General features: G+C 40.4%; 1 protein-coding gene across 1 annotated transcript in view; it reads right to left on the bottom strand.

Moving 5' to 3' along the window:
• Window positions 1–12,142: 12,142 nt before the first annotated feature.
• Window positions 12,143–25,254, bottom strand: part of LOC138265133 (prosaposin-like) — a 35,092-nt gene continuing 21,980 nt past the window's right edge. The window contains exons 6-11 of the mRNA XM_069212675.1: window positions 19,953–20,162; window positions 18,753–18,939; window positions 16,173–16,330; window positions 14,571–14,651; window positions 12,918–12,969; window positions 12,143–12,328 (exon numbers count right to left, since the gene is read on the bottom strand). Coding sequence (XP_069068776.1) covers window positions 12,258–12,328; window positions 12,918–12,969; window positions 14,571–14,651; window positions 16,173–16,330; window positions 18,753–18,939; window positions 19,953–20,162 — 759 coding nt within the window. The 3' untranslated portion in view covers window positions 12,143–12,257. The remainder of the gene's footprint in view (window positions 12,329–12,917; window positions 12,970–14,570; window positions 14,652–16,172; window positions 16,331–18,752; window positions 18,940–19,952; window positions 20,163–25,254) is intronic.

The raw sequence follows: 25,254 nt of genomic DNA on the forward strand, positions 1-25,254 counted from the left end.
TTAGCTTCTGTAACAGTGTTTTTGTACACTCCCTGTGCTCCATTTGGCTCTGTGGCGAGTATTGGCCATTCTCAGCCTCCTATTGAATGGCTTGACACAGTTAGTGGGGCCAGTGCAGGCTAAAATCCTGAGGTCAAGATCAAGGACATTATGGTCCCTGTCTTGGCAGGGTGTTACAATCATGTCATTTAAGTAGGGCGACAGCCTTACGTCAAGCAGTACATAGTCAATAAGACTAGTACTTTGTGCACGAATAAATGTATGGTTTTCCTCTCTGTCAGAACTTGTTCTGCAATTACAGGCTCATAGCCCCTGGTTCAGGGTGAATGCATTCAATTGAACTTCCAGTGGGGACCATTTTTTTATGGGTGGAATTACTAGTCCCAGCATGGACCATACGTTATCTTCCTCATGTGTGAGGGCCTCACTATTAGCATCAAGTGGTTCATGTTGACAACTGAGGACTCCCCCACAATTTGTATTACTCCAACAGGTAATGGTGCCTGATGGGAGGTCGGGAAATATAAAACCAGGGATTTGGTTTTATTTCTCACTGTTCTACAGTACACATTGTAAATAATCTAGACTACATTGTGCAGAGAAGTCAAGCTGATGCGCAATATGTCAGGTGAGCCCAATTAAATCTCCTTGACCTTACAGAATAAGATGGCATTAACCCTAATTGGAAGCATCCCCCCAGGCCCTACCTTTCCCACGTGTTACATCTTCCTGGCTAAAGTTGACAAAGCCTCTACAAAACAGGGGTTTGAAAAAGCAAGTCTCTTGAAAGAGACAAAGGTCATGTTTGTCAATGTATTGACACCAATCGGGGCAATTTAATTTAGAGGTGGGCCCTCCAGTATTCCAGGATACTAGTTTGGTAGAGGGAGCTAAACGGCTGGTAGCAGAAACCCACTCATTACCTGAGCAAGGAGCTGTGCCACTGCTCTCTATTTATTTAGAAGGCATGTAAAGAGTAATACTATCAATAATAAGTCTAGGCTTTACATGATGCCTCTGATTAGATAATTCACCTTGATGTTACCGTCCCACCCCTGAGGAGCCTACTCTATGACCATGCTCAGGCATGGTTTAGAGTAGATTAACACTAGGGGGTCCCTAATTCAGAAGATCCTTGACCATTATCAACTTCTTATTTAGTCAGACAACAATTACTGGAGTCATACCTTGTTCTGAGGTCACAATGAGCGGTGAACATCTCCTGCCCACTCCCAGAGCCCCTAAAATAGTCACCCCTGGTATCTTTCCCCAATTTGCCAGCACTAGAAGGAGCAATCTGAATGGCATTAGCAAGTCAGTCCACACCAGCTAGAGTATCGCAGCAGTTGGAGATGGATATTTTGGTATTGTGAATGAGGGACCAGAGAGGTGCTCTTATCTTGTCTTAGGGCACAGCATTGTGATGTAGAAAGGAATGTTAGAGGTAGGTGTGCAAATTATTATTATATTTATAGTTAGGACTAAAGCATATAGGCATCTAGGCATTTGCCAGAGGCACCCTGTGGTGCTGCCTAGATGTAGACCAAAAATTAAAAGGCTAGTGAATGCCTTAAGCAGTCACTAACTGAGGATGGTATAGATAAACGTTGGCCAGTCTAAGTCTAGTAGGATACAATTTTGAAAACTGTTTTCCAAATTGATCTCATGTGGACATCCTGAAAAGCGTGCATGGATCCAGCCCTCTCAGCCTAAGAAAAACACACCCTGCATTAGCTATTTTCCTGGAAAAGATGTGTCTCTCTTCCCCATATCTCTCTTAGATACAGGTTGTTCAGTGCATGTCCAAGAGAGTGGTATCCATGCCATATTTGCAGGATAACCACAGACTATGTAAATTAGTTCCATTTTGATAAATGTTACCTAACTTTATCTGATTCATATACCCTAAAAATATGGTATGGGTCCATCCAACCTCAATCTAAGATGGACACACCTGCCTTTCCCTATATGACTGGAGAGGTTATACGAACCTTCCTTTTTATGACATATAAGTCCCCCCTAACGTAGGCCCTGCAGGCCGAAAGGGCAGTGTGCATTGTATTTAAAATATAAAAAAGGACATGTTAACTTAAGCCTGGAAATTCGCAGAGATCAGACTCCTCATCAAGAAGCCGTCTGATGACCCAAGTGAGTTCCAAAATTACCTACAATCTCTCTGCTCCCGATCCCCACCAGAGTCCTAGAGAAGGCCATTAACCTCCAACTCACAGAACACCTGGCGAGAAACAACTGTTAGACTGTTCCTAATCAAGCTTCAGAGACAGTCACAGCACCGAGACAGCCCTGATCACCGCAACAGACAACATCCGTGCCCTGCTCAGCAGAGGAGAAGCAGACACTCTGATCCTGCTCGACCTCTCTGCCACCTTCGACACCTGATCTGATCAACCGACTATGCCAGATTGGGATCACAGACGATGCGCTCAGATGGATGGCACCCTTCCTCATGGGATGCACCTAGAGATTCCACCTCCCCCCTTTCACCTTGCAGGTCAAACACACTATCTGCGGTGTCACCAAAGGCTCCTCCATAAGTCCAATAGTCTTCCATGTCTACATGACACCACTCGCAAACATTGTGAGATTGCACAACATCAATTTCATCTCCTATGCTGACGACACACAGTCTTCTCTCTCTCAACAGACCAGACCAAGATGAAGACCAACTTCCACAACTGTGTAAAGAACGTATCTGCTTGGATGAAGGACAGCTGCCTGAAGCTCAACATGGATAAAACTGAGGTTCTGATCTTCGTCAGACACTCAACCCTCTGGAATCATACATGGTGGCCAGCAGAGCTTGGACCGACTCCTATACTGAAAGATCACTCACACAACCTCTGCATCATGTTCGACAGCGAACTCTCCATGAAAGGCCAGTTCAACGCAGTTTCCTCAGCCTGCTTCCATACGCTCTGCATTCTCTGTAAGATCTTTAAGTGGCTCCCCATCAGCACAAAGAAGACAGTGATGCAGGCCTTCATCCCCAGCCGACTGGACCACGGCAATGCACCCTATGTAGGCACCACCACCAAAGTCATGCAAAGACTCTAGCCAATCTAGAACGCAGCTGCCAGACTGATCCTCTACCTGCTCAAGAGAACCCACATCATCTAGCCCCTGAAGGACCTCCATTGACTCTCAATCCAGAAAATATGCTACTTCAAGCTCCTGACCCATGCCTACAAAGCCCTCCATAACCAAGGACCCGCCTACCCGAACCACTGCCTTCACCTCCACCAATTGACCGGGAACATTTGCTTGGCACACATTGCCCTCAAAAAGATACCGTGCATACGCCGCTGCCATGCTGGAGGACGCTCCCTCTCCCACCTCGCCCCCTTAGCCTGGATTCCCCTGCCCCCTACACACCGCACCCTTGCTGACCCACTTCAGAAAAGGACTGAAAACCTGGCCTTTCAAACACCTGCAGTAAGCACCTGAATACCCACCCGTGTGACAAGTCACAATATACAAATACAACTTGATTGATTGATTGAAGTTTTGTAAACAAGTTTTTCCCTACTGTAAGGCTTATCTCTCTCATTAGTTGATATTGGATTACCTTATTTCCTTTATTAAGTGCGAAACCTATGATTGGGAGCAGATAGGGATTTCATGTTCAGACTCAAATGAATTGTAATTTATAATCCCCTTTAGTGGTAAAGTTGGATTTTAAGTCACAATTCTGGAAATGCCACTTTTAGAAAGTTGGCATTTTCTTGTCCTGATCATTTGATGCCTGCTGCCAGTGTCCTGGGTCACATAACTGTGAATGCAGGATTTTGGAGGCACCATATTTTGGTAAAATCGCAATCTCATGGGGAATTACAGTTACCTAACAACAGTAGAACAATTGTTTTGAGGCATCTCAGGAGAGAAGGAGTTTTTATTTGTTTGCTGAGGACAGTATTTTTTTTTTTTAAGTAGGAATATCGCAATGGACCCAGTTGAGCAGCAGGCACTTGACGTTCAGGTCAGGGGTCATGTAGAGAATTTTTGTTGGTGACTTGGCAGATAGACTGGATAGAAAAATAGATGATTGTGTGGAAAGGTAGCTAATAAAAAGGGAAGCCACTCAGAATGTGGTAGAGGATGAAAGGAATTGCTCAGTGAAGGCCATTGAACCCGCAGCAGGTGGCTCTGGTGTGGTTGGTCGAAAAAACACGAAAGAGAAAGCACATTGAGGTGCATGGCAATAAAAATGTGAGAGGTTCTGGGCGTAAGGCTCCAGAGTTGGGGAAAGCTAAAAGGCTAACGGAAAAAGTCATAATGCAGTGGCATGTCACAGGACATCAAGTAGTGGGGATATGGAATTGTCCTGTTCATCAGACCTAGATGAAACAGAGGAGGAATGCAAAAAAAAAAAACCATAAAGTAAAACAGAAAAAGATTAAATTAGAGATTAGTGATTTGTGAATCAATTGAAGGAGGAGATGTTTAACCCCTCCCTATTTGATACAGCACCCACTATCACCTCAGTGGAGGCCGACTGAGCATGTGGCTCAATATTTATCCTACTGGATCTAGAGGGAAATACCAAAGTAGGTATGGACTTGGTTGAGCTCTGAGTGTCTAAGGCCTATGTTGGACTCTAAGGTGGCATATGCACCAGAGTTGGATCTGAAGACAATGAGGTTTCTGAATAAATAAGGCCATAACCCTAAAAAGGGTTTGGATAAGAGTCTAAACGGATGCCAAGAAAGACTCTTAGACATACTAGACCCATTTTCCAAAGGTATTTCATATGTGTGAGGAGGCTCACATTGGTAATGCAGGCATAGGTGTAGTGGAAATGCACCAGTGGGTCCCAGGGCTACAAGCCTATTGCCATATGCTAGTAATGGCTTTGTTGAGGTTAGGAGGAGTATGTCTGATAATTTATCTAGATAATGTTCTGATTATGGTGGAGACGAGGGGACTGGCAGTGGAGCAGACGGAGTAGGTTGGGAGGATTCTGGAGGATTTAGGTTTTGTGGTAAAGAGGGAGAAGTCATGTTTAACACCCATACAGGAGATTAATTTTTTAGGTTTTCAGATACAGATCTTGGAGGCTATGTTGAAATTGCCCATGGAGAAAGTGAGAAAGATTCACAGGGAATTGAAGAGAGTGGAGTGGTCAGAATGGATCTCTTTACAACAGTTAGCGAGGTTTTGGATTTACTGTTGGCGTCGATTCAGGGCATTTTTCCAGCACCCCGCATTACAGCGCGCTTTAGAGGTTGAAAGGATATCATTTACATTTGGGGGCAAAGTATTCACAACAGGTGAGGTTAAGTTAGGAAGCAGTGTAGGTGAATCAGTGGTTGATGAATATAGAGTCATGGAACGGCAGGGCAATTTTTGGAGAGATTCCAGAAGTGGTGATTGAGTCAGATGCAGGTCTTCAAGGATGGCTCAGTGACAACTGGGGGACGTTGGTCAGTCAACGAGAGTGGAATACATATCAATTGCCTAGAGTTGTTGGCAGGATTGTTTGCGGTGAAGAGTTTTGTGAGGATCAGGTGAGGTGCTGTGTTTTGTTGAAAATGGGCAATGTCTCAGTGGTGAGGTATGTCAACAAGTTGGAGGGACCTCGGTCAAGGCTATTGGCGGAGATGGCAAAGGAGTTTTGGAATTATTGTTTAGATAAGGAGATCATAGTTAAGGTACAGTATATTCTGGGGAAGAGCAATGAGGAAGCGTATCAGAGCACAATAAATTTGAGGGATTCAAGCAACTGGAGGTTGGACAGGGAAATATTTTTGAGATTGAGCAGAAAATGGGGTCCATTGGAAGTGGATTTGTTTGGAGACGGGTTGAATGCACAACTTCTGAGATTTTACAGTTGGATCCAAAGGCAAGTGCAGTAGATCCATTTATTCTGAAATGGGGGGATGGAAAGCTTTATGTGTTTCCTCCTTTCACACTGATTTAGAGGGTATTTATGAAGGTCAAGGGAGAAATGGCAGCGTTGTTGTTGATAACTCCATTTGGGCAGTCACAGGTGTAGTTTCCAGACATGATGAGTCTATTGATAGACGATCTGGTGTTGTAAACATGCTTTCCGCAATTGCTGGTGGATGTTAAGGGAAGATACCATGAATTGGTAGAGCCAGTACAGCTGGTGCTTGTGGAATGGATGATTTATGGATAGTTTGGCAGGTGTCTGGATTATCAGAGGGCGCTTCAGAGCTTATCAAACAGTCTTAGGCACCAGGTACAACAAAGGCATACACAATGGTATACAGGACAGCATGGAGGAGATGGAGTGGTTGTTGTACTGCAAGGGGTTTGGATTCCGTATCAGCACCTGTATTGGAGGTAGCCAACTACTTGACGGAGGTCTTTAAGGAAGGTTTTTCCTATAGTTCAGTAAAATTAAGTAGCTCAGCAATTTCAGCAGATCATATTTTGGTAGATGGGGTACCAGTAGGACAACATATAATGGTGAGAAGGATAATTAAGAGTGTTTGAATGGAGGTTCCACCAAAAGCCAAGTATTCTTTGCTATGGGATGTGACACTGGTATTGAAGGAGATTGGAAGCTGGGGAGTAATGAGCTCCTTTCTTCAAAACTGTTATCTTAGAAGATGGATGTTTTGCTTTGTTTAGTTTTGCTGAGGAAGGTGCCAAGACATAAGGCTTTTGGAAGTGTCTTCAAGAAGTTTTCCACCAGAGGGTGTGATTTGAGGTAAGAAAGCACACAAAGGCAATGTCAAGGATGATTTTGTATCCTAGAATGGAAGGTCATGATATTTTATGTGTGGTAAGGTGTTTAAAGGTGTATGAGAGAAGAACTTTGAGGTTGAGAGCTAATGGAAGTACTCAGTGTTGATTGTTTTTAAGCATCCAAATTGTGCAGTGTCTGCGCCATCACTTTGAGTCAGTTTGGAGCACATTCTACTAGAGGGGCAATGGCAAGTAAGGCTTACATGGCAGGCAGTAGTCTTAGAGTTATAATGGAAGCATGCAATGTTTAACAGATTTTACTTTAAGCCTGTGGAGATGCTGTCGAGAATATTATGGATGTGATTTGAACATGCATAATATTGGCTTCTGTGCCTTGACATAAAATACAGATTTTCCACTGTTTTAAAGAAAAGAAACTCAGGATTTTATTAAAGACATGGAGGCTGATATTATCCCACGCATGATCTACCGAACCATATTGATGTGTCTGAATTTTGTTTTCCAGGACAAAGTTAAGAAGGCATCAAACGAGAGTGGATTGTTGGTATTATGGAGGATGATTATAGATAAACAACAAAAGAAGACTATTTTTTATTTAAGAGTTGGATTGGACTTTGAGTTATTTCAAGCAAAAAGAAGAAAGATTCCTGTGGGTTCTAGGGTTATGAGCATTTTCTAAGAAGTTCCAGAATGTTTAATGTTCTAATTCTGTTTCTGAGTTCATGTGTTGCTGCTGTGTATGAGGGCAATAAAGGGAGTATGCAAAATAATTGCCTCTGTGTCTTTAATAAAATCTTGATTTTCTACCTTTTAAAACTGTGAAAAATCTGCATTGTTCAACTTAAATGAATCCTAACTGTTTGCCTTTCCTGCAGTCAGAAGACCTATAAAGAGCAGTGAAATCACTTATACTCTTATGTTTAGATTATAACAATGTCCTACCTGAATATCCCATCCAAAATATCTTTTGGCCATAATATCATTGGCTAAAATGCAGTTGTGGAACAGAATATCGGGGTGAGAACATGCTTTTTATCTCTGTAAATAATGTAAATGTTTAAAATATAGCATACTAGTATATATTAATAAATATTTTTCCTGTTTCTTTTAATTAAGTTTTAATTACTATTTGTAAAAATATTTTTATTTAAGTTAATTTTTTTATTTTGAGGATTTGTTTGGTAGTGCTTAATTTAAAAAGTGTTATATTTTGTATTTTATTAAATAAATCATGTTTTTTTTAGTAAAACATTGGGCTAATTTTATTTTTAAACATTGTGGGGTTTTTATTTCATAGTGTTTTATTTTAAGAATATGTGCATCAAATTGAAAATATTACATTTTAATTACATGTTATTTAATCAAATGTTAAATTATTTAAACATTGGTCATATTCGTTAAAATGTGTTGAATTGAAAAAACTTTTTCTTTTTTTCATTAGGGTATCTGTGTATTTTTTTTTAGGAACATTGGTTTTCATTCACTTTGGGGATTATGGTTAATTTATTGCATTAAATATGTATGTTTTAAAGAACAACTGTGGGTTTATGTGTTTAAACTAATAGCTATTGTTAGTGAAAAGTCTAATTTCATTTAAAAATTTAAACTTACAATAATTGCCCAAATATGAATTTTGAAGGCCATATATATAATTAATACCTATAATTTTGATGTATTTATCTGAAAACAAACGTTACAAATATTTTAAACATTATATGATTACTGATATGATATTGAAGCACATATATATAATACATGTTTAATTTCACAAAAATATATCTACTTGCAGTAATATTGAAATAACAACACCCCCACTTCTTTCAAAGTATCTATTTTTCCCTAATGGTTGTAAGGCCCAATTTGTTTTTCATGTGAAGTGTCTAAAGTTCAAATATATAACTCGTAATTTTGTAGTTAAAGCATGAACTTTAAACAGAAAAAGATGGAAACAGTGAGCATGTATTGTTTCTCTCTGTTTCCAACTGTGCTTAAAGTTCATGCATTACCTTGGAGAAATCAACACCTCCCATGAAAACAACAGCCACTTGGATCTTCACTGTACCACCTCTAGAGTTAGAATATAGCCTTAGAACCCGCCGTAGCGGGCTCTACCGGCTATTAAAGGCCCGCTCCCGCGTTAAATGCCCAAGGCGAGGGCATTTAACAAGGGAAAGGGCCTTTAATAGCCAGTAGAGCCCGCTACAGCGGGTTCTAAGGCTATTAGAACATTCTGCCACTCAGGGCAGAATGTTCCATTAAAAAAACAAATTGCTTACGGAGCCCGAGGGGATTAAAATCCCCTCGGGCTCCGTGAGGCTTTGTTCACAGCTGTTGCTGTGAACAAAGGAACATTGGAATGTTGACGCTGCGGGCTTTTACCGGCCTGTAAAAGCCTGCAGCACTCCATTGTCTTCAATGGACATGCCAACATTCGAATGTTCTAATATTAAATCGACCCCATTCAATTCATTCAGTTTTTCCACTATTTTTTTGGACTGGAGCAAGAACAGTAAATATTATGCAGTGGGCACACTGTCTACGGCACAAAGCACCTTTAGGCAGGTGCAGCAAGCACAAAGTGATTCCCTCATTTGCCTGGAGCGGTGCCCTCATGCAAATGAGTATTTGAGATATTAAAATGTAGGATGGAGAGGTTGCCATGATCTGTAAGAATTGTTTTTTAACTCTGCGAAGATCAGGTTGGGATTTTAAGTTTAGCAATATGTACTAGAATAAATTATAATATTCTTATTCACATAAAACATCGTCTTATACATATAATGGGATCTCAACGTTTTATTCCAGAAGACACTAATTACGATAGGATAAAAAAAGGCAGAAAGTGACTGCCATAAAGACATAAAGGGCCAGATTACAACCTTGACAGAGGGGATTGCTCTGTCCCAAAAGTGACAGATATCCCATCTGCCGTTTTACAAGTTTCATAGGATGTAATGGAATTTGTAATACCGCAAGCAAGATTCCAGTCACCTTTGGAACGGAGTAATCCCCTCTACCAAGGTCATAATGAGGCGCTAAGTGCCTGATTGCAAGATTGGCAGTCTCCCCAACTTCCCAATTACAGATTGTCCACTTGGCTGACCGGCACAGTGAAAAATGTGCAGTAGCATTGTACTCAGCTCCACATGGAGCCAAGTGCAATGCCGTCGCACAGGGGGCCTCCCTAGTACATTTTGAGGGTGCTGGGGAGAGGGTCCCCTGCACTGCCCATGGCAATGTTTCATATAGAGTTACATAGCTTGGGTCCTCTTCTTTTTAGAGGCAAAGAGCTCCAATTGGAGGGAATTTGTACTGCATTATGATATTACCTGCTTGAGATGATGCGATTCAATGAGAGATTATTTGGATTTTGGAATGGAGCGATTTGAAATTGCCCAGAAATACGTTTGTTGGGGAACAGAGGGTGTTTAGAACCAATCCAGTCATTTGCCCCACAAAGGTTTTTCCCTGCCATGTGTTGCTGTGATTTTTACACATTCCTTCAGTGATGATCTCTCAGACCAAGGAAATATGGCTTGAAGAAAGAAGTTCCAGACAGCAATGTTGCTGCCGAATTTTGAAGGGTTTGAAAAATAGCTTGGGCCTGACATGATTGGCTAAATCATGGCATAGGGTTAATCAATCAAAATTTGGCAATATGAACTTAGTATTGCTATAGGTTTCTAACTACGAACACCTATATATTATTTGCAATGCTCTTGTGTGTAAATCTAACATACATACTCAATTTAGTAGGCACAATCGGGCTGAACTCTGATTACCTCTTTTGCTTCAAGGCTTCAAATATACAAAACACATATTTTAAACACATAAAATTCCTTCGATTTCAATCAATTCGTATTGTCAGTAAAGCACCATTACATCTGAAGAAGAGATCTTCCCGTTCTCAAAAGTAAATGTACTCTTCCATGTTGCTATCAATTTATATCAGTCAAATTTAAAAAACTGTCACTGCATTACACTCTGATGATTAGAGGCAATAGGTACTATTTAGTCTAGTTTTCTAATTTTTCAGCACAATGTGAAATAATCTTGTATATGTTTCATGAAGTTGATCTATAACGTTCAGGAACAGATTACTTTCTATGGATTTCAAGCATAGATTGAATGATTTATCTGCATTTCAGTGAAAGGTTGGTTTTCCCTATTTTGGTTGGAGTGATTTGTATATACCTTTCAGGAAGATTAGATTATTTATATAACCTGCAAGGACGAATGTGGTAATTTCTATAAATTCCAGAGTGATAAAAGGCTATAGATGATCTTCTCAGACTTAGGAAGACATTTATAGACATTGTCGGGCAATTTGTATAGATTTTAGAAAGATAGGTGGCCAGTTCTATACATTTTAGGAAGGCAGTGGGCCCCCTGAATATGTTTCATGTAGTTACTAGGACATTTCTAAATAAATGTTTATTAGCTGTGGGGCACATACTTCCTACATATTGCAAGTACATAACAGTGAAGGGTTCTTAAAATGTTTTGTAATTTGCAAATTCATTTGGATATTAGAAAAATGTGCCGATTCGCTTAACTGAGAAAGAGTTGAGTGTATGCACTGGCTTAAAGTATGTAACCTACCAAATGTAGAAATTTGGGTGTTTAGTTTTTAAGAACATATTTACATTGTTACAAAATAGTGATATTTTTATGAGTAACTTTGATTATTGTCATAAATTATTTTGTTTTGAATTCCCAAATCATGCATTTTTGTACAACTGTGTGAAAAAATGGGGCAATTCACAACTTGCTGAGATCTTAATTTTGAGCTGTTTTCAATACGATTTGCTTTGGGGTGAATTGTCCTACTGACATTTTAGGGATAAATGGTGTCATCTTTATTTAAACGAGAGGGTAAATTCCATGAATTTCAAGGGACGTGGTTGTAATATGTTTGCACTTCAGAACTATGTCAAGTATCTGATCTGTAAGTGGTAGGATAAAAGAAGATATTTAGTGCTTTTTATAAATATCAATAACATGTTGGTAACGATTGTCAAATGCAAAGACGTGGCCATGTATACATATTTCCGTAAAATGTGTCTAACTTATTTGCAATTCAGGAGGATGTGGGCACCTCTATTAATTTCAAGAGATATTTGTGTTAAGATCTAAATGTTCATGAAAAATTGTCTAATTTAGTCATCACTGATCTATGACTATTTCTGTTTAAATTTTTGGAGTATGGGGTGATTTCTGTGTAAATGACAATCATGTTGGTTAATGTTTTTACCAATGTTGGAAATCTGTGGTTAATATAAAAATTTGAAAAGTGTTAAAGGAGGCATGGGCTACTGTATCATTTAAGGAGCTGTCCAACTAGTACTTCTTAGTTCCATTAACTGATGTGCATGATGTATTCCACTGTACCCTCCTCCCACAGACTGCATCAAATAACAGGGACCACAGTACAAGTGCTCAAGAAGAAACTTTATTTCTCTCCATTGTGAAAGCATCAGCAGCACTGCAGGTGATAAGGTGTGTTTCCACTTGCGAAGCTTGAGAGTAGCTGTTCATGAAGCTCATAGAAGGACCAGTTGCCCTCAGTCATTGACAATTGCCAGCTGAGTGGAACGCATATTTTCCAGGCCTTTACGTAGTGAGGCAGCACCAACTGAAGCAGGAGAAATAGATGGCCATCAGTAAGGATCAGGGTCTACAATTGCTACATCAAGGCCGATAATATAACATAACATGTAATCAGGCACCCCTTTTTCCACATCAAGTTTCCCATGTCTACCTCACTGTAATCAAGAACTTTAGTTCAGTTGAGGTGAAGTAGAACTACATGCAGTCCATGCAACCTAATACTGCCTAATCTCCTCTTGGTGATCTATTAACCCAACCAAACAACTACATGAACTTAACCTAACCACCTTTCTCCAATAATGATCACACATAACTCCTATCTCTATAATGCACCCCAAAAGAGCTGGAGTGAATGCATGGAATGGTTTGCTTGAGTGCACTGGACTAACCACTAAACCTTGAGTTCTGGAGCAGTGTGCTGCCCACCTGGTATTAAGTGCTTCAATGCCTCTTCTGGAGTATTAAGCGTATATAAATTCAGATACAATAAAGAATCCTACAATTTACTTCATCATTCATATATTGTGGTGCCCCAGTAGGACGACTGTTTGCCACCTCTGGATAAGCAATGCATTGAAGGCTGTATGTACCAGGTTAAGGCATGTGTTACTCACATTTCACACCAAACTGTGGCTTCGGGATTCTTGCCTCACATGCACCAACCTCCTGTAAAAGCAAAATTCAGGTCATTATTCTGGCAAGTGCACTCCCTCACTAGCAGTCAGTGAGGACAAAAGAGTCTTTGGAGGGGTCAGAAGAAAGGGTGCTTCCACGTCATTCATATTTTATCCACAGCTTTTGAAGTATGAAATGGAGAACTAGTAGATTCATATTTTGTGGTGCTGTAGGGAAAGAACACCCATGGCTGCAATCCATCAATGACAATAACCTCTTTACAAATAATAAACAACGAGTACACTGTTCCAAAGTGACAACTCCTCAATACCAATTCAGAAGAGGGGCAGGGGTCACCAAAGCAGTTGCTTGTTAGGAGCAAGGGCTCTCACCCACCATTAGATGACATGCTTCATCCTGGGTTTGCTCCTCATCGGGTGCGGCACTATAGTGCCTGACGGGACCCGCGAGAGGACTCTTTGCTGGAGATCTTTTGTTGAAAGTTGCCGATAAAAGTGGCATGGCTGTTGAGTGTTCCCTTGTCAATGACTGGTGAGAGACTGGAAGGAGTGTGAGTATAGTTAAAATTGACTATAGATACCAGTGCTGTAACTTTACTCTAAGCTGATGGAACCTATGTCAAGGTTAAAGACAAAGGGTGGGAATTGACAAAAGTGATGATTTGGTAAACTACAGGGATGCAATATAAACACATCAAACTGTATGTAGGATTACCTACACTACAATGATGTGGTCCACATGTTTCACTCCCTAAATAGTCACCAAGGATCTAACGGCGCTGCATCAGGACATACAATTGTGACAACCTAGTCCTCACTTAGAGAGTACAGCTCCTATAAATGTGTATGCAGAGGCTGTGGTCTACTGACCTACCCGTCATCCATAAACCCAGGTATAGGAGCTGTAGCATCGTCGATATCCCAAGGGCTCCTTGTCTGAATCTAGGAGGGTTACTTAAATTAGGCAATACATAACACCTATGTAAGTGCGATAGGTTGTAGGCACACATTACAATGAGAGCACCCTTACTCTCTTAGTGAGGACTAGGTTGTCCCAATTTTAGGTACTGATGAAAAGCTGTTAGGAAATATAAGAATGACTTTGTTGTCACTTCAGAAAAGTGAACATTTAAGCTATCACAATATCTGAAATACATCAGTTCTCAGTCCCACATTAGCCAAGGTACGGTCCTCTGTCCATAAGAAGGGGTGAGCAGAGTAGTTTCTGCTGGTAGATCTATTTCATAGGCTGCAGCCTCTGGTCAGTTAATTGTTGGATTTTGGGGGGCTAATGTTTTGCCATGAACAACCTTTAATCTCAAGCTCCAGGTGCAGTTCATTCCAGCCCAGTGGTCCCCAAAGTCACTAAAGTTTGATGTCTTGATCCAAGCAGCCTGGGAAATGTAACAGGACTCGAATGATGGAAAGATCCTTAAAAGCAGCTTAATAGTGCATTGCTTGGGAAGTGACACCACCATGGGAGCCTCCATAACAGCCCATGGTTCTGAGGCAGGCTTAATCAGTTAAGAGAAGCTCACCGACCATTCCCTCATACTGTTTATCTCTGCACTTCTGGAGGTCTCAAGCATACCACAGTACCCTGATGGTCTCTTTCTGGACACTAGCACTTACCTGACAGGTGGAGACTTTGTCCCAGGGCTTTAGTAGGGCATGCTTCAACATTGTGCCATAGGTTGATAGGAAGTTGTTGCACTGTGGGGGAAATATAAAGTGGCCGAATTAAACTTTAGTAGAGAGTCGAATGAAGAAACCTATATACATAAGAAACACAAGAGGAACATAACATGCAGAGCAAAATATGGAGAGATTAAATGAACAAGTCTAACTGCACACTACAAAATCAGTGAATCTCAATTGGACCACACTTCACACGTTTCATGCCCTGGAATTCTCACAGTGATATTCACGGAGTCTGAGCCCCTCAGCCTGACCATACATCCCAGTCTCTGAGTCACATATTCTGGCCCACACACCCATCTCAGAGCCCCTCACCTTGACCACACAATCAGTATCATAAACCCTTTTTCTGACACCCATACACCCTTCTCAATGCCCCAGAACATGAACATACACCCCAGGCTCAGATCTCTGTATTCAAACTAGTCTCTCCATTCTTAGAAACTGCTTAACCTAGTCCATTCTGCCCATCTTTGGGCCCTTCTTCTGAGTGCACCCCAGAGCCCCTTAATCAAACAACACTCCCTGGTCTCAGGGTGCCTTATTCTGTCCAAGTTCCCGGTACATTACAAGTCCCAAAAATCATTATCTTTGTTCATGGGTTTTATTCCGTACTCCCAGGTTCTTCTTGGCACAAAAAGTTGGAGCTATTCAAAGAGTACACTGGACATTGACTGTGGACATACTTGCCTAGTTTACCAAAACACCTGACTTGGGCATTTTCGCCAGACTCCTTTATGATCTGTATACAAATGAGTTAATGTTCCTCATCGTTTTGATGATGACTTTGCTTATGCTAATACAAGAGCCAAAACTCATTGACATTATGCACAGATTTAGAAGTTATAGTATGACTAGCGGATTAAATGGTAGGACACTGTTTATGATGTCACAACAGTGTTGCACAGAGTGGTAAGAAACACCAACAGAGCATTTATAGATAAATGTGTAATAAAGCATTCATATTTTCTCCCTATTTCTTCCTGCATATATTCTGACTTACGGCTATATTCAGACTTCTTTATTCAATTACAGATGTTCAGATTCATACCTGTAGGTGTTTTTCAGTTTTATAAATGTGTATTATGTACATTTATATATTTATATCTATGTAGAACATATCACTTGTATTCATGAAACGTTTTGGAAGTAAATATATCAGATTTAATGTACATAGCTTGGTTCTCCAACTTATTCAGAAGGAATATGTTTTGAATGAAGCCTATCATACCACACATTTCTTCTGTGAAAAGCTTTTAGATGGCTAGTTAAATTACACCATTCTCAATGGGAAAATCTAACCTTGATGTATGCTACCTGGCCTGAGGTTTATAGGAGTCCCATTGAATCTTTTAGTACTGGCCGCAAGAGCTGAAATATTAAGTAAAAAAGGCAAGGGGCACATGGACACCACGGCTGGCATTCTGTATGTATGAGGAATTATTTCCACATTGAGTCATCAACCCATCACTTCCCACCAACAAGCACATTTTCCCTTGAAATACTGAGAGGGAACACATTTGCAGCAAAACTTACCATAGTCGAATTGCCAAAGTGTCCAATGCAGACATTTTCCAGCACTTGCTCAGTGTCTTTCTTTTGCATGTTGTCAGTAAGCAGAGGTTTCACAAAGCTGATGAATGCTTGACAAAAGATGCAGGTTGGACTAACACTTGGAGCAGGAACAGGGGTAACTGCGACAGGAGACACAAGGACCATTCCAAGTGAAAATACTGTAAACAAAAAAAACGCCCACAAGGCGAGCCCCCACATTGCAGTTGGTCCCATGAAGCGCAACATTATCTATCTATCTATCTATCTATCTATCTATCTATCTATCTATCTATCTATCTATCTATCTATCTATCTATCTGTCTATCTATCTATCTATCTATCTATCTATCTATCTATCTATCTATCTATCTATCTATCTATCCTATCTATCTATCTATCCATCCATCCATCCATCCATCTATGTTTCTATCCACGTATATAGATGGAAGTGTATGTGTGTTTATGCATGTTATTCTATAGATAATTACCTAGCAATAGATAGATAGATAGATAGATAGATAGATAGATAGATAGATAGATAGATAGAGAGATAGATAGATAGACCAATCACCCAGAATCCTAAGTTTTGTTGGCTAAGAGAGCCAGTGCTAACTGAAGGGAACCATCTCAAGGGGGAAATTAGCAGTTATGTGGACCCTAATAAAAGAAACATGTAATATCGACAATAACAGTTCTTTCTGGTACCACTGTGTTCATTTTCACTCAGAGTGGTGGTCCCAGTAACAATAACACTTCAATATACAAATAGTGTAGCTATGTTGAGTACTTGAACCTTAGTTCAGATGGAATCTTCTCTTATATGGCTCCTTAATCTTAAAACAAAATATTCACCAGAATCTTTCAGGAAAACTTTTAATTTGGGCGATAGTCACAAATCTCCACATTTTCCCATTGAGTGTTATTTTTTTATTTGAGCAATAGGTAGGAGTATTTTAAGCAGAAAGGCTTCTTTAAATATTGTGAGTAAACACTAGTGAGGAGAGAGAAACTGAATAGTTTAGCTTTTTAGAGAGTACTGAAGACACTTGAGGAAAGAGCCAAAGATTTGATAATTTGAGAAAAGGAAACTTTTGAGAGGGCAAAGAAAGGTTCTTGGTTTTAAGGATAAGAAAGATCCTGTTAGAGAGTGTGGTGGTGGTGGAGTTCAAGGTGCACGGGGGCCTGGTAAAATGGCAGCGATTAATAGTGCGAACAAAATCTTTCTGATATTGGTGATATTATTAATATTATTAGCAAAAAAATTAAAATGCTGGATGAGGTGATGGTGGTCTGTGGAAGAGGATCCGTCTGGGAGGGTGTGTGAGGGCAAAGAGTGTATTGACTTTGTGGGTCAAATGTATTGTGAGGCTATAAAGAGAGATAATTATGTCTTGGCAGCACCTTGCCCTCATCAAGGGCAGCATTGTTGTTAAGTGCAGATCTGTACAATTCAGAATTAACAGTGGTGAGTGTTATTCTCCACTTACAAAGGCATGTGCCCAGCATGGTTCTTGGCAGGAAAATATAGGAAATCATCAATGGTTAAGGATGGGGTGCATCAGGTGAAAATGAGAAGTGGCTTTAGGGAATTGTGGGTGGAGTGCAGAGTGATTTTGGAATTTTGTTTGGTGTTTTGAACCACCTAGAAACAAAGCCTTGCCAGCCAGAGACTCCTTTTTCAGAAGAATATAGAAGTCCAGGCAACTAGTTTTGTAGTCATTCATAGGTTCTAACTTGCCAAGGAGTCATTTAACACCAGAAAATACCCAGGACAGCAAATGTTAATTAGATAACGTGTCTTAAAAAAACAAGGACCATCTTCACAATAGGCAACTAGATCTTGACATCATGAGAGCATCTTCTTCTCAGAGTAGGCATTGGGCTCCAGCACCGATAGTATCCAACTGGAGGCCCAAGAGGAGAACTTTCCTCTAGGGGCAGAGATTGCAGACCAAGGTGGTAGTCCTATATCCTTATCAGGTCATCATCTACTGGAAGAAGGAACCTAAGGTCAGGGTACCAATCAAAGATCCTTATTGAAGCACTCTCACCCAGAGATCAGACATCATCCGGGAAACCCCAGTTCGACATATAATAGCACCATTCAACCTCCAACAGAAGGAAACAGAGATGATGGAGACATCAGTGATGTTGATGCAAGTACCTGCAACCTAAAACACAGAGGAAGCAGCCTAGGACTAGCTGTCCTTGATTCGTGTGAGCCTCTTCACAAAGTGAAGTGAGCAGAGGCCAGATCAACAATCCTAGATCTAAAAGAACCCTACTCTTTAGAACAAACATTATAGTATAGGCTTACAGTGAGAGACCCATAACAGCACCCATTCCCACGGACAGGAAGCAAATGCCAACATGGTATCAAAAGGCCCATGAGAGCATACTCTCTCTGTAGTAAACGGCTAATCTCAGGAGGCCATGCTCCATAGGTGAAGTGCACAATGATGTGAGAAGATCAGAGCCCACGGGCTCTGACTTATCTCTTTGAGGTCTAGATTTGACATAGCAACTTTGAAATGCTGGATGCGTCCCACCTCATGGCCGTACCTACAATGTCCTCCAACTCTTGGCCTTCACACATCTGAATCTGTGTGCAGACATCTTTAGGGATATCCCCATTCTTCACAGCTTCCATAACATCATCTCTATTGTTCTCCTTCATGGTTGTGCAGATTTCAAGGATACTCTCATACACCTCATCGCACATGGAATCAACAGCTCTATTGATGGTATCCTATAAAAATATAGGATGTGTTAAGCAAAAAAATGAAAAGGAATCTGGAGAGTGTAAAAGACTTTCTATAAGGTGAAGAGTGAAAAAGGGAAACATATAGTGATCAGAAACTGTCAATACCACACATAACATTTCGTCACTGATTCCCACCACCATTGGCTATCGATTATAGATTTACAATTCATGCATGTATATTAGACAGCTGTAGTTTTAGGTCTTCTCAACTACGGCTCAACTAAAAATCACCAGAATTGGAGAACACACTGAATGAGGATAAGCTGTTAGTGCTTTCAGTTTTGGGGGGTTGTCATTCAGCTGTTTCTAGTGAAATCTCACTGTGGAATTTCTCGTTGTGACATTAAAAATAACGTTTTTAGACCCTGCTTATAACTTTGCAAAGTTTGGTACATATATTAGGCTGCATTACTTTGGACATTTTGTAAGCGCTGCGCTGTTTTCAACAGAGAAGGGAAAAAGCATATGCATAGGTAATAGGTATCTTTCTGTGTGTAAGTGAGGTAGCCCATCATAAATTTAGTTTGTGCTATGACAGCGTATTTAATTTTCTGAATTAATGTGTTTGATGGCTAAAGGTAATATGTGATTTCTAGTGATTCGAGGAATTAGTCTGTAAAGAATAAAGGATTTCTCTTCTGTTCTAGCAATCAATTTCTAGGGATCAGCTATTTATCCATTTAACTATGAAATTCCGTAATCCAAACTGCAACTGTTTGTAGACCATCTTTGAGTTGTGGAACAACTTTCCCCTTTAATTCTGCTTGCCCTCCACCTCACCCACCCACAGTTCTGTGTAGTTACTCTGCCTTGAGAAGAATGGAGAAGAAATGGGGTGCCCCTGGTCTCTCGCTAAAGAGAAAAGGGTAGTAGAAGCAGATTGCTGTACCTGGCGAGAGGCTTCCAAACACCAAGGAGATAGTGGTGGAAGTAGAAAGGTATGTTTTTGTGCAGTCCTAGAGCCCAGACCTGTCTGACATCAAGGTTAAGTCACTCACGTCATCAAGATTTTCCCCAACGTAATTCTGTAAGTTTGTCAAAATCTTGGTGCAGCCTGAACATTTCAGGTCACTGTTGTCTTTTCTCTTCTTGTTTTTCTTGCCCTTTTTTCCTTTTTTGTCCTTCTTCCCCTTCTTGTCCTTCTTCTTCTTTTTTTTCTCCTCCTCCTTGGTAGCATCTTCAGGAGCACCATGTGAAGAGGCCTTGTGCTGTGGAGGTGATGGAAAGAAAAGTACAAATCATTGAGACATGGACCTCAATTTAATAAGGGTTTCCTAGGGACTTGCTCTGTGCTGCACAAATTGGCACTGTGCAGTAGATATTTTTAATTGTAAGTTGACCTAATGGTTTACATCATATTCCATTGCTCCTGTCACTTGCTCCACATGCAAAACATTAGTAAATACCTCTAATAGAAAAGTCAGGGGTGAGCTAGAAATGAGGAGCTAGGGTGAAGGGCAAATAAGCAGTATAGTAGGCTTTGAAGAACTCCTAATGACCCTGTGATGCATTAAAAAAAAACAATTTGTACTTGATACACTGGCTTTGTCTTACACACACACACAGACACACAGTCCCCAACCTTGCCCAGCCTGATTGAACTTGTAGCAGGGTCCTTGGTACTAGGGCCTTCTCCTTACAGCCTGACCTGGTTGTAACGAATGATCCAGGCACATAATAGTTTTTTCTCACAGGAATGGTGTAATCCAAACCACCCTAAGATATCTTCAGCACTCAAAGTCCTTCTCTATGATCCCTTTTATGTGTAGGGAGTGGCGGTGAGCACATGCCTCTCTGAAGGGTTTCTCTCAGATCAAATGTAAACCATAAAAAGTCATTTTTGGTCAAAGACATACGTAACTGAAAATGGCTAGATTTATCTGTTACTTAACACAAAAGAGGTATTAATCCATATAGTCTTCTATAACTAACAATAACCAATAAACCTAGACTAACCACTAACCTTAGGTTCTGGAGCAGAATGCTGCCCCGCGTAAAGTGCTTCAACACCTTGTTAGGAGTAGTAAGCACTAGATAAATGCAGTTACAATTACACTATAATTTCAGGTCCACTGCAATAACTCTCCTTTAAGGGGTGGAAAGTGGTCGTTACAAGACATGGTTCAACTTTGTGAATGCCCAAAGACTTCTCGAGACTTTCTCACCTTGGAAATGGTCAGCGATTACTTAAGTCCCATTTAAGGGTATGAAGGGGGCAGAACACCCTTTTATGTCATTGCAAACTTCACGAAGATGGAGGGAAGGGCTTTCTCCACAAAACATAACTAGAAAACAAAGTACAACTGTACATAGATGCTGTTTATCTGTGGGAATACGCAACCTGAAAATGCCTAATTACTGTTTAAGTAATACACTAGTAAAGCTTTAACTGGCACAGCTTTCCAGAAGTACATCTAGGAAATTGTGTATATTCCCAAAAGTTATACATCTGTACCCATGAGAAGAAGTGCATTTAGGGGTTCAGATGTACGACTTGTTTTATGAGTCATAAGTGAGAGTGGAGCTGTTGGAGCTGTGAGCACGTATGCATGTGTCTGCATCTTGCATGGATGTAGACAAAGTGATGCATTCCATAGCTGTCCTTGTCTTGCTAGGAACGTGACTTTGTGGTCTCCACCTTTTCTTACAGGATATGGTGCACCAGCATCCTTTGACTTTAGATCCCTCTCCGGGTGAGATCATAGGTGAACAATGGACGCCGGCATCCCTAATTATATTTTTGGCCCCAACCACTTCTGTTGTTAGACAGAAAGATTTAAGGTGACCATGTGCACAGAGACAAATACAATCCCACGTGTCTTGCTGGTTATGAAGGTACAATACATCTTATCACCATAGAGAGTATTCTCTCTGGGAGTTTTACATGTTACTTTGGTTGTTGGCTGACTTCAAAATGTATGTCCTTTTGTTGACTAACACTTTTTTGTTCTGCAATCTGTATTTTACTGTGCCAGCAACTCCTGCAACATGAAATACAAAGGTTGTATCACTTCAGAAGATGAGTTTCCATAATTCCAGCTGCACTGAAGGTAACTTGGTGGCCCGAACGCTCTTGTTCTATACATGCTTCCATTGTGGAGCAACTTTCAGCCGCCAGTCACTTTTCTGTTGCTCTTCTGGGACCATTTATACTACAAATGTGAGGGAGTAGATATGATTGGATAGTTTGAATGTTAGACAAATCATATTTGAGCAGCCCATAAAACCAGAGCATTCCATAACATTTTCCCTTTCAGGGCTGAGGATGCTTGTGGTTTATATATATAATGGTGACATTTGAATGTGTGTTCTAGTACAGTGTTGATGCATGATGCACCAGGCCCCTCCCAATTGTGGAATCTAATGGCTCACAGAAAGTATTCAGGCTATTTGTGAAAAAACTGCAACGACTACATTCTTGGGAAAGGCACTGTGAACATTGCACTGCTAGGCATCTTGAGTGCCAAGCCTTCAACTCTGTCACTGCGCCATGCTTGCTTGTCCACAAGTGATCAGGCAGAGCTCAATGGAATTGTATGCACCAAATACTACTGCTTCAGTGACCTGTCAACAGGTGTGCACTGTCCAGGCTAGGATTTTAAATAGGCCTGGGCAGAGTTGTGACCCAAAAACTTTTCCGCACTATGTGGAGTTCCTCAAACGGAGGAGTGTGTTGTATCATGCCGTTCGCTCTGATATTTAGCGCCAGGTGTTTATCCCACACTGAAAAATCAGCACAAACTGCACCCCATACAGCGCAAGAGGGCGTTGCTTCTTTTCTGCCGCTCAAGCAGCAATTTCAACACGAAAGGAAGGTTTCTCAACTTAAGAGGTCGCGACCATATGCGGCCGCTTGCATTGAGAAATCTCGTCAAGAGGTGGTCTGGAGTAAAATTTTCTCTACTCTTTAAGTCCACTTCCTTAGTGTGCGTTGTTTTAGCGTCAAGAGGTAAATATGGCGCTGGAGCGCTAGCATCATTTTTAGGAAGGGAACGCCTACCTTGCATATTATTGTCGCTATTCGGCCCAAGGTGGGTTTGCGCTTCCTAAAAATTATGCTAACTCAGATATGTGGACGCTAGCCAGGTCAAAATATAAATCTGGAGTTAAGAGCTGCTTTAACATAAAAAAAATGATGCTAAGGCGGTGCTAACTTTCCATAAATATGGGCCTTGGTGCCTGTGTATATTTATCTCACGGGTAAAGTGCCTTGGGTCCAGATACATGAAAGCATTTATGAGGTTGCAAACAGCCCGATTTGAAAAATCAGGTGACTGCCACCGTAAAATGCTTTTTTGAAAATGTACATAAAGCAAATTGGGATTAACAATTCACAATTTGGGATTGTGAATCAGTATTTAAAAGAGCTGTTTTAGGGTGTCCCTCCTAAATACCATTTGCAGTGGTATGTATGAATGTTTTGCAACCAAAATCCAGTCGCAAAACATTAGTATTTTACCAACACTCCAAGAAGGTGGTAACCCCAAGGGACCACTTCCCTTTTGAGAATGTAAAATAGTCTATTTTTTTAAGAGCAGACAGTCATCCAATGATCCCATGGTCCCAGGGACCACTGCCTATTCTTGAAAAATGAAACTTAAACTTTTCTGGTTTTTAAACACATCCCATTTTCTTTAGGGAAAATGAGATACATTTTTTTTTTAAAATGCATTATTTAAAAAAAATCACAGACATCACTAGGACACTCTTCGGAACATCTGTCGCTCTTTATAAATTCTTGTTGTTGTTGCTGCCCCCAGCAGACCACCATTCCTGTAAAGGCAGCGTTTCCCAGTGGTCACACATTGTGACTGATGTTATTAATATTCAGGAGGTAGGTCGATGTTCAACCCCACTATGAACCACTAAATATGAAATAAAACTTTCATACATTTGGAGTAGTTATTACCAAATAGCGATTCGGAAAAAGTCACTATTTGGAAATCGATATCTTAAAGGTACATACGCCTGGCCCTAGGTTTGTTGTGATCCTACTACGATCTTTGTTTCTATCAAACTTCAGAATTAGAAAAAGCAATATGCCTCATTTGCTACTAAAATATTTCTAAGTATTTGCAAAATTTAATGACAAGTATTTCAATTTTGTGTGTTGAAATCTTTTGACATATTGCTGCCTTCTCCTTTCACACTCTCTGGGCTCCATGAGGATTGCCACTTGGTTGCAAAATTCACTGCTTTGCACTAGGAGAAGGGAAAAGTAAACACCAGTCTCCACATTAGAGAAAAACAAGCAGAAATTTGTCAGAAGACATTACCTGACATGTGACCTTTTTTTGAATGCATAAAAAATTCTACAAGATAAAAACACAAGGCCTCTCTATTGATCATTCTCCTCTGTGAACGGGGCACCATACATAGCCATCACAGCCCTGGTTGACACCGTCAACACGCTAATTAAGCTGCCCCAATCTCACTCAAACTCACTCATACTCACTATCAACATCCTCGGCCTTCTCCACAATGCAATTTCGCAACACATTAGGACACTTTCTCTGCGGTCAAGTCTTCATGCAACCCATACCTAGTTCACTTAATATTACTCTTGCCCTGTATCCCGTCAAACACCGCAAAACATAATCCACACCTCAGTTGTGACACCCGTCTTATTCATACATATTAGCTGTACCCCTTCTTTTCTCTTCCCCCACCTTCGGTTGGGGATTGTCTATACTAGCAATGACATTAATAGCGATTAGCTGCATCTTTAAATGTCAATTAGTTAATACACAGTTTTCAAGCTGAATGTTGCTTTATTTTTTTATTTTTTTGTATTTCCATGTTGTTTTATATTTGCTTTTTTCGTTTTTCCCCGTCCCTTTTGACACCTTATTGTGTAATAATGCTGTGCAAGTTTATATAAGTAAGCAAATGGATCGCAAAATGATTAACAGCCACTGTACTATTGTGTGAATGTTACGATTAATAAACAGATAAAAAAAAAAAGTAAACTTAAAAAAAAAAAAAAAAGTGTTACCTGCCATATACTGGACAAAATACGTTTTGCCCGTGCTGCATATTATTTAGAGAATTTTATCTTTAGAGAATTCGGGCCATCTGTATCAGTTAAAGTTGTGCAACGTTTTACACGTTCAAAGAAACATATCACAGACAACCATTAGCAAAACCACTGTCTGGTTTTGGGTATTAGCCTTTTGACTTTGTCAATGCTATTCTTATAGTCATGGTTTTTACAAAAACCTTATTGTTGGGGATGCTTCTTGGCCCTCGTCAATGTACAAAAGAAAATTGTCTAAATGCTAAAAAATGTTTTGGTCTCAA

Source organism: Pleurodeles waltl, chromosome 11, assembly GCF_031143425.1.
Source record: "Pleurodeles waltl isolate 20211129_DDA chromosome 11, aPleWal1.hap1.20221129, whole genome shotgun sequence".
NCBI lineage: Eukaryota > Metazoa > Chordata > Amphibia > Caudata > Salamandridae > Pleurodeles > Pleurodeles waltl.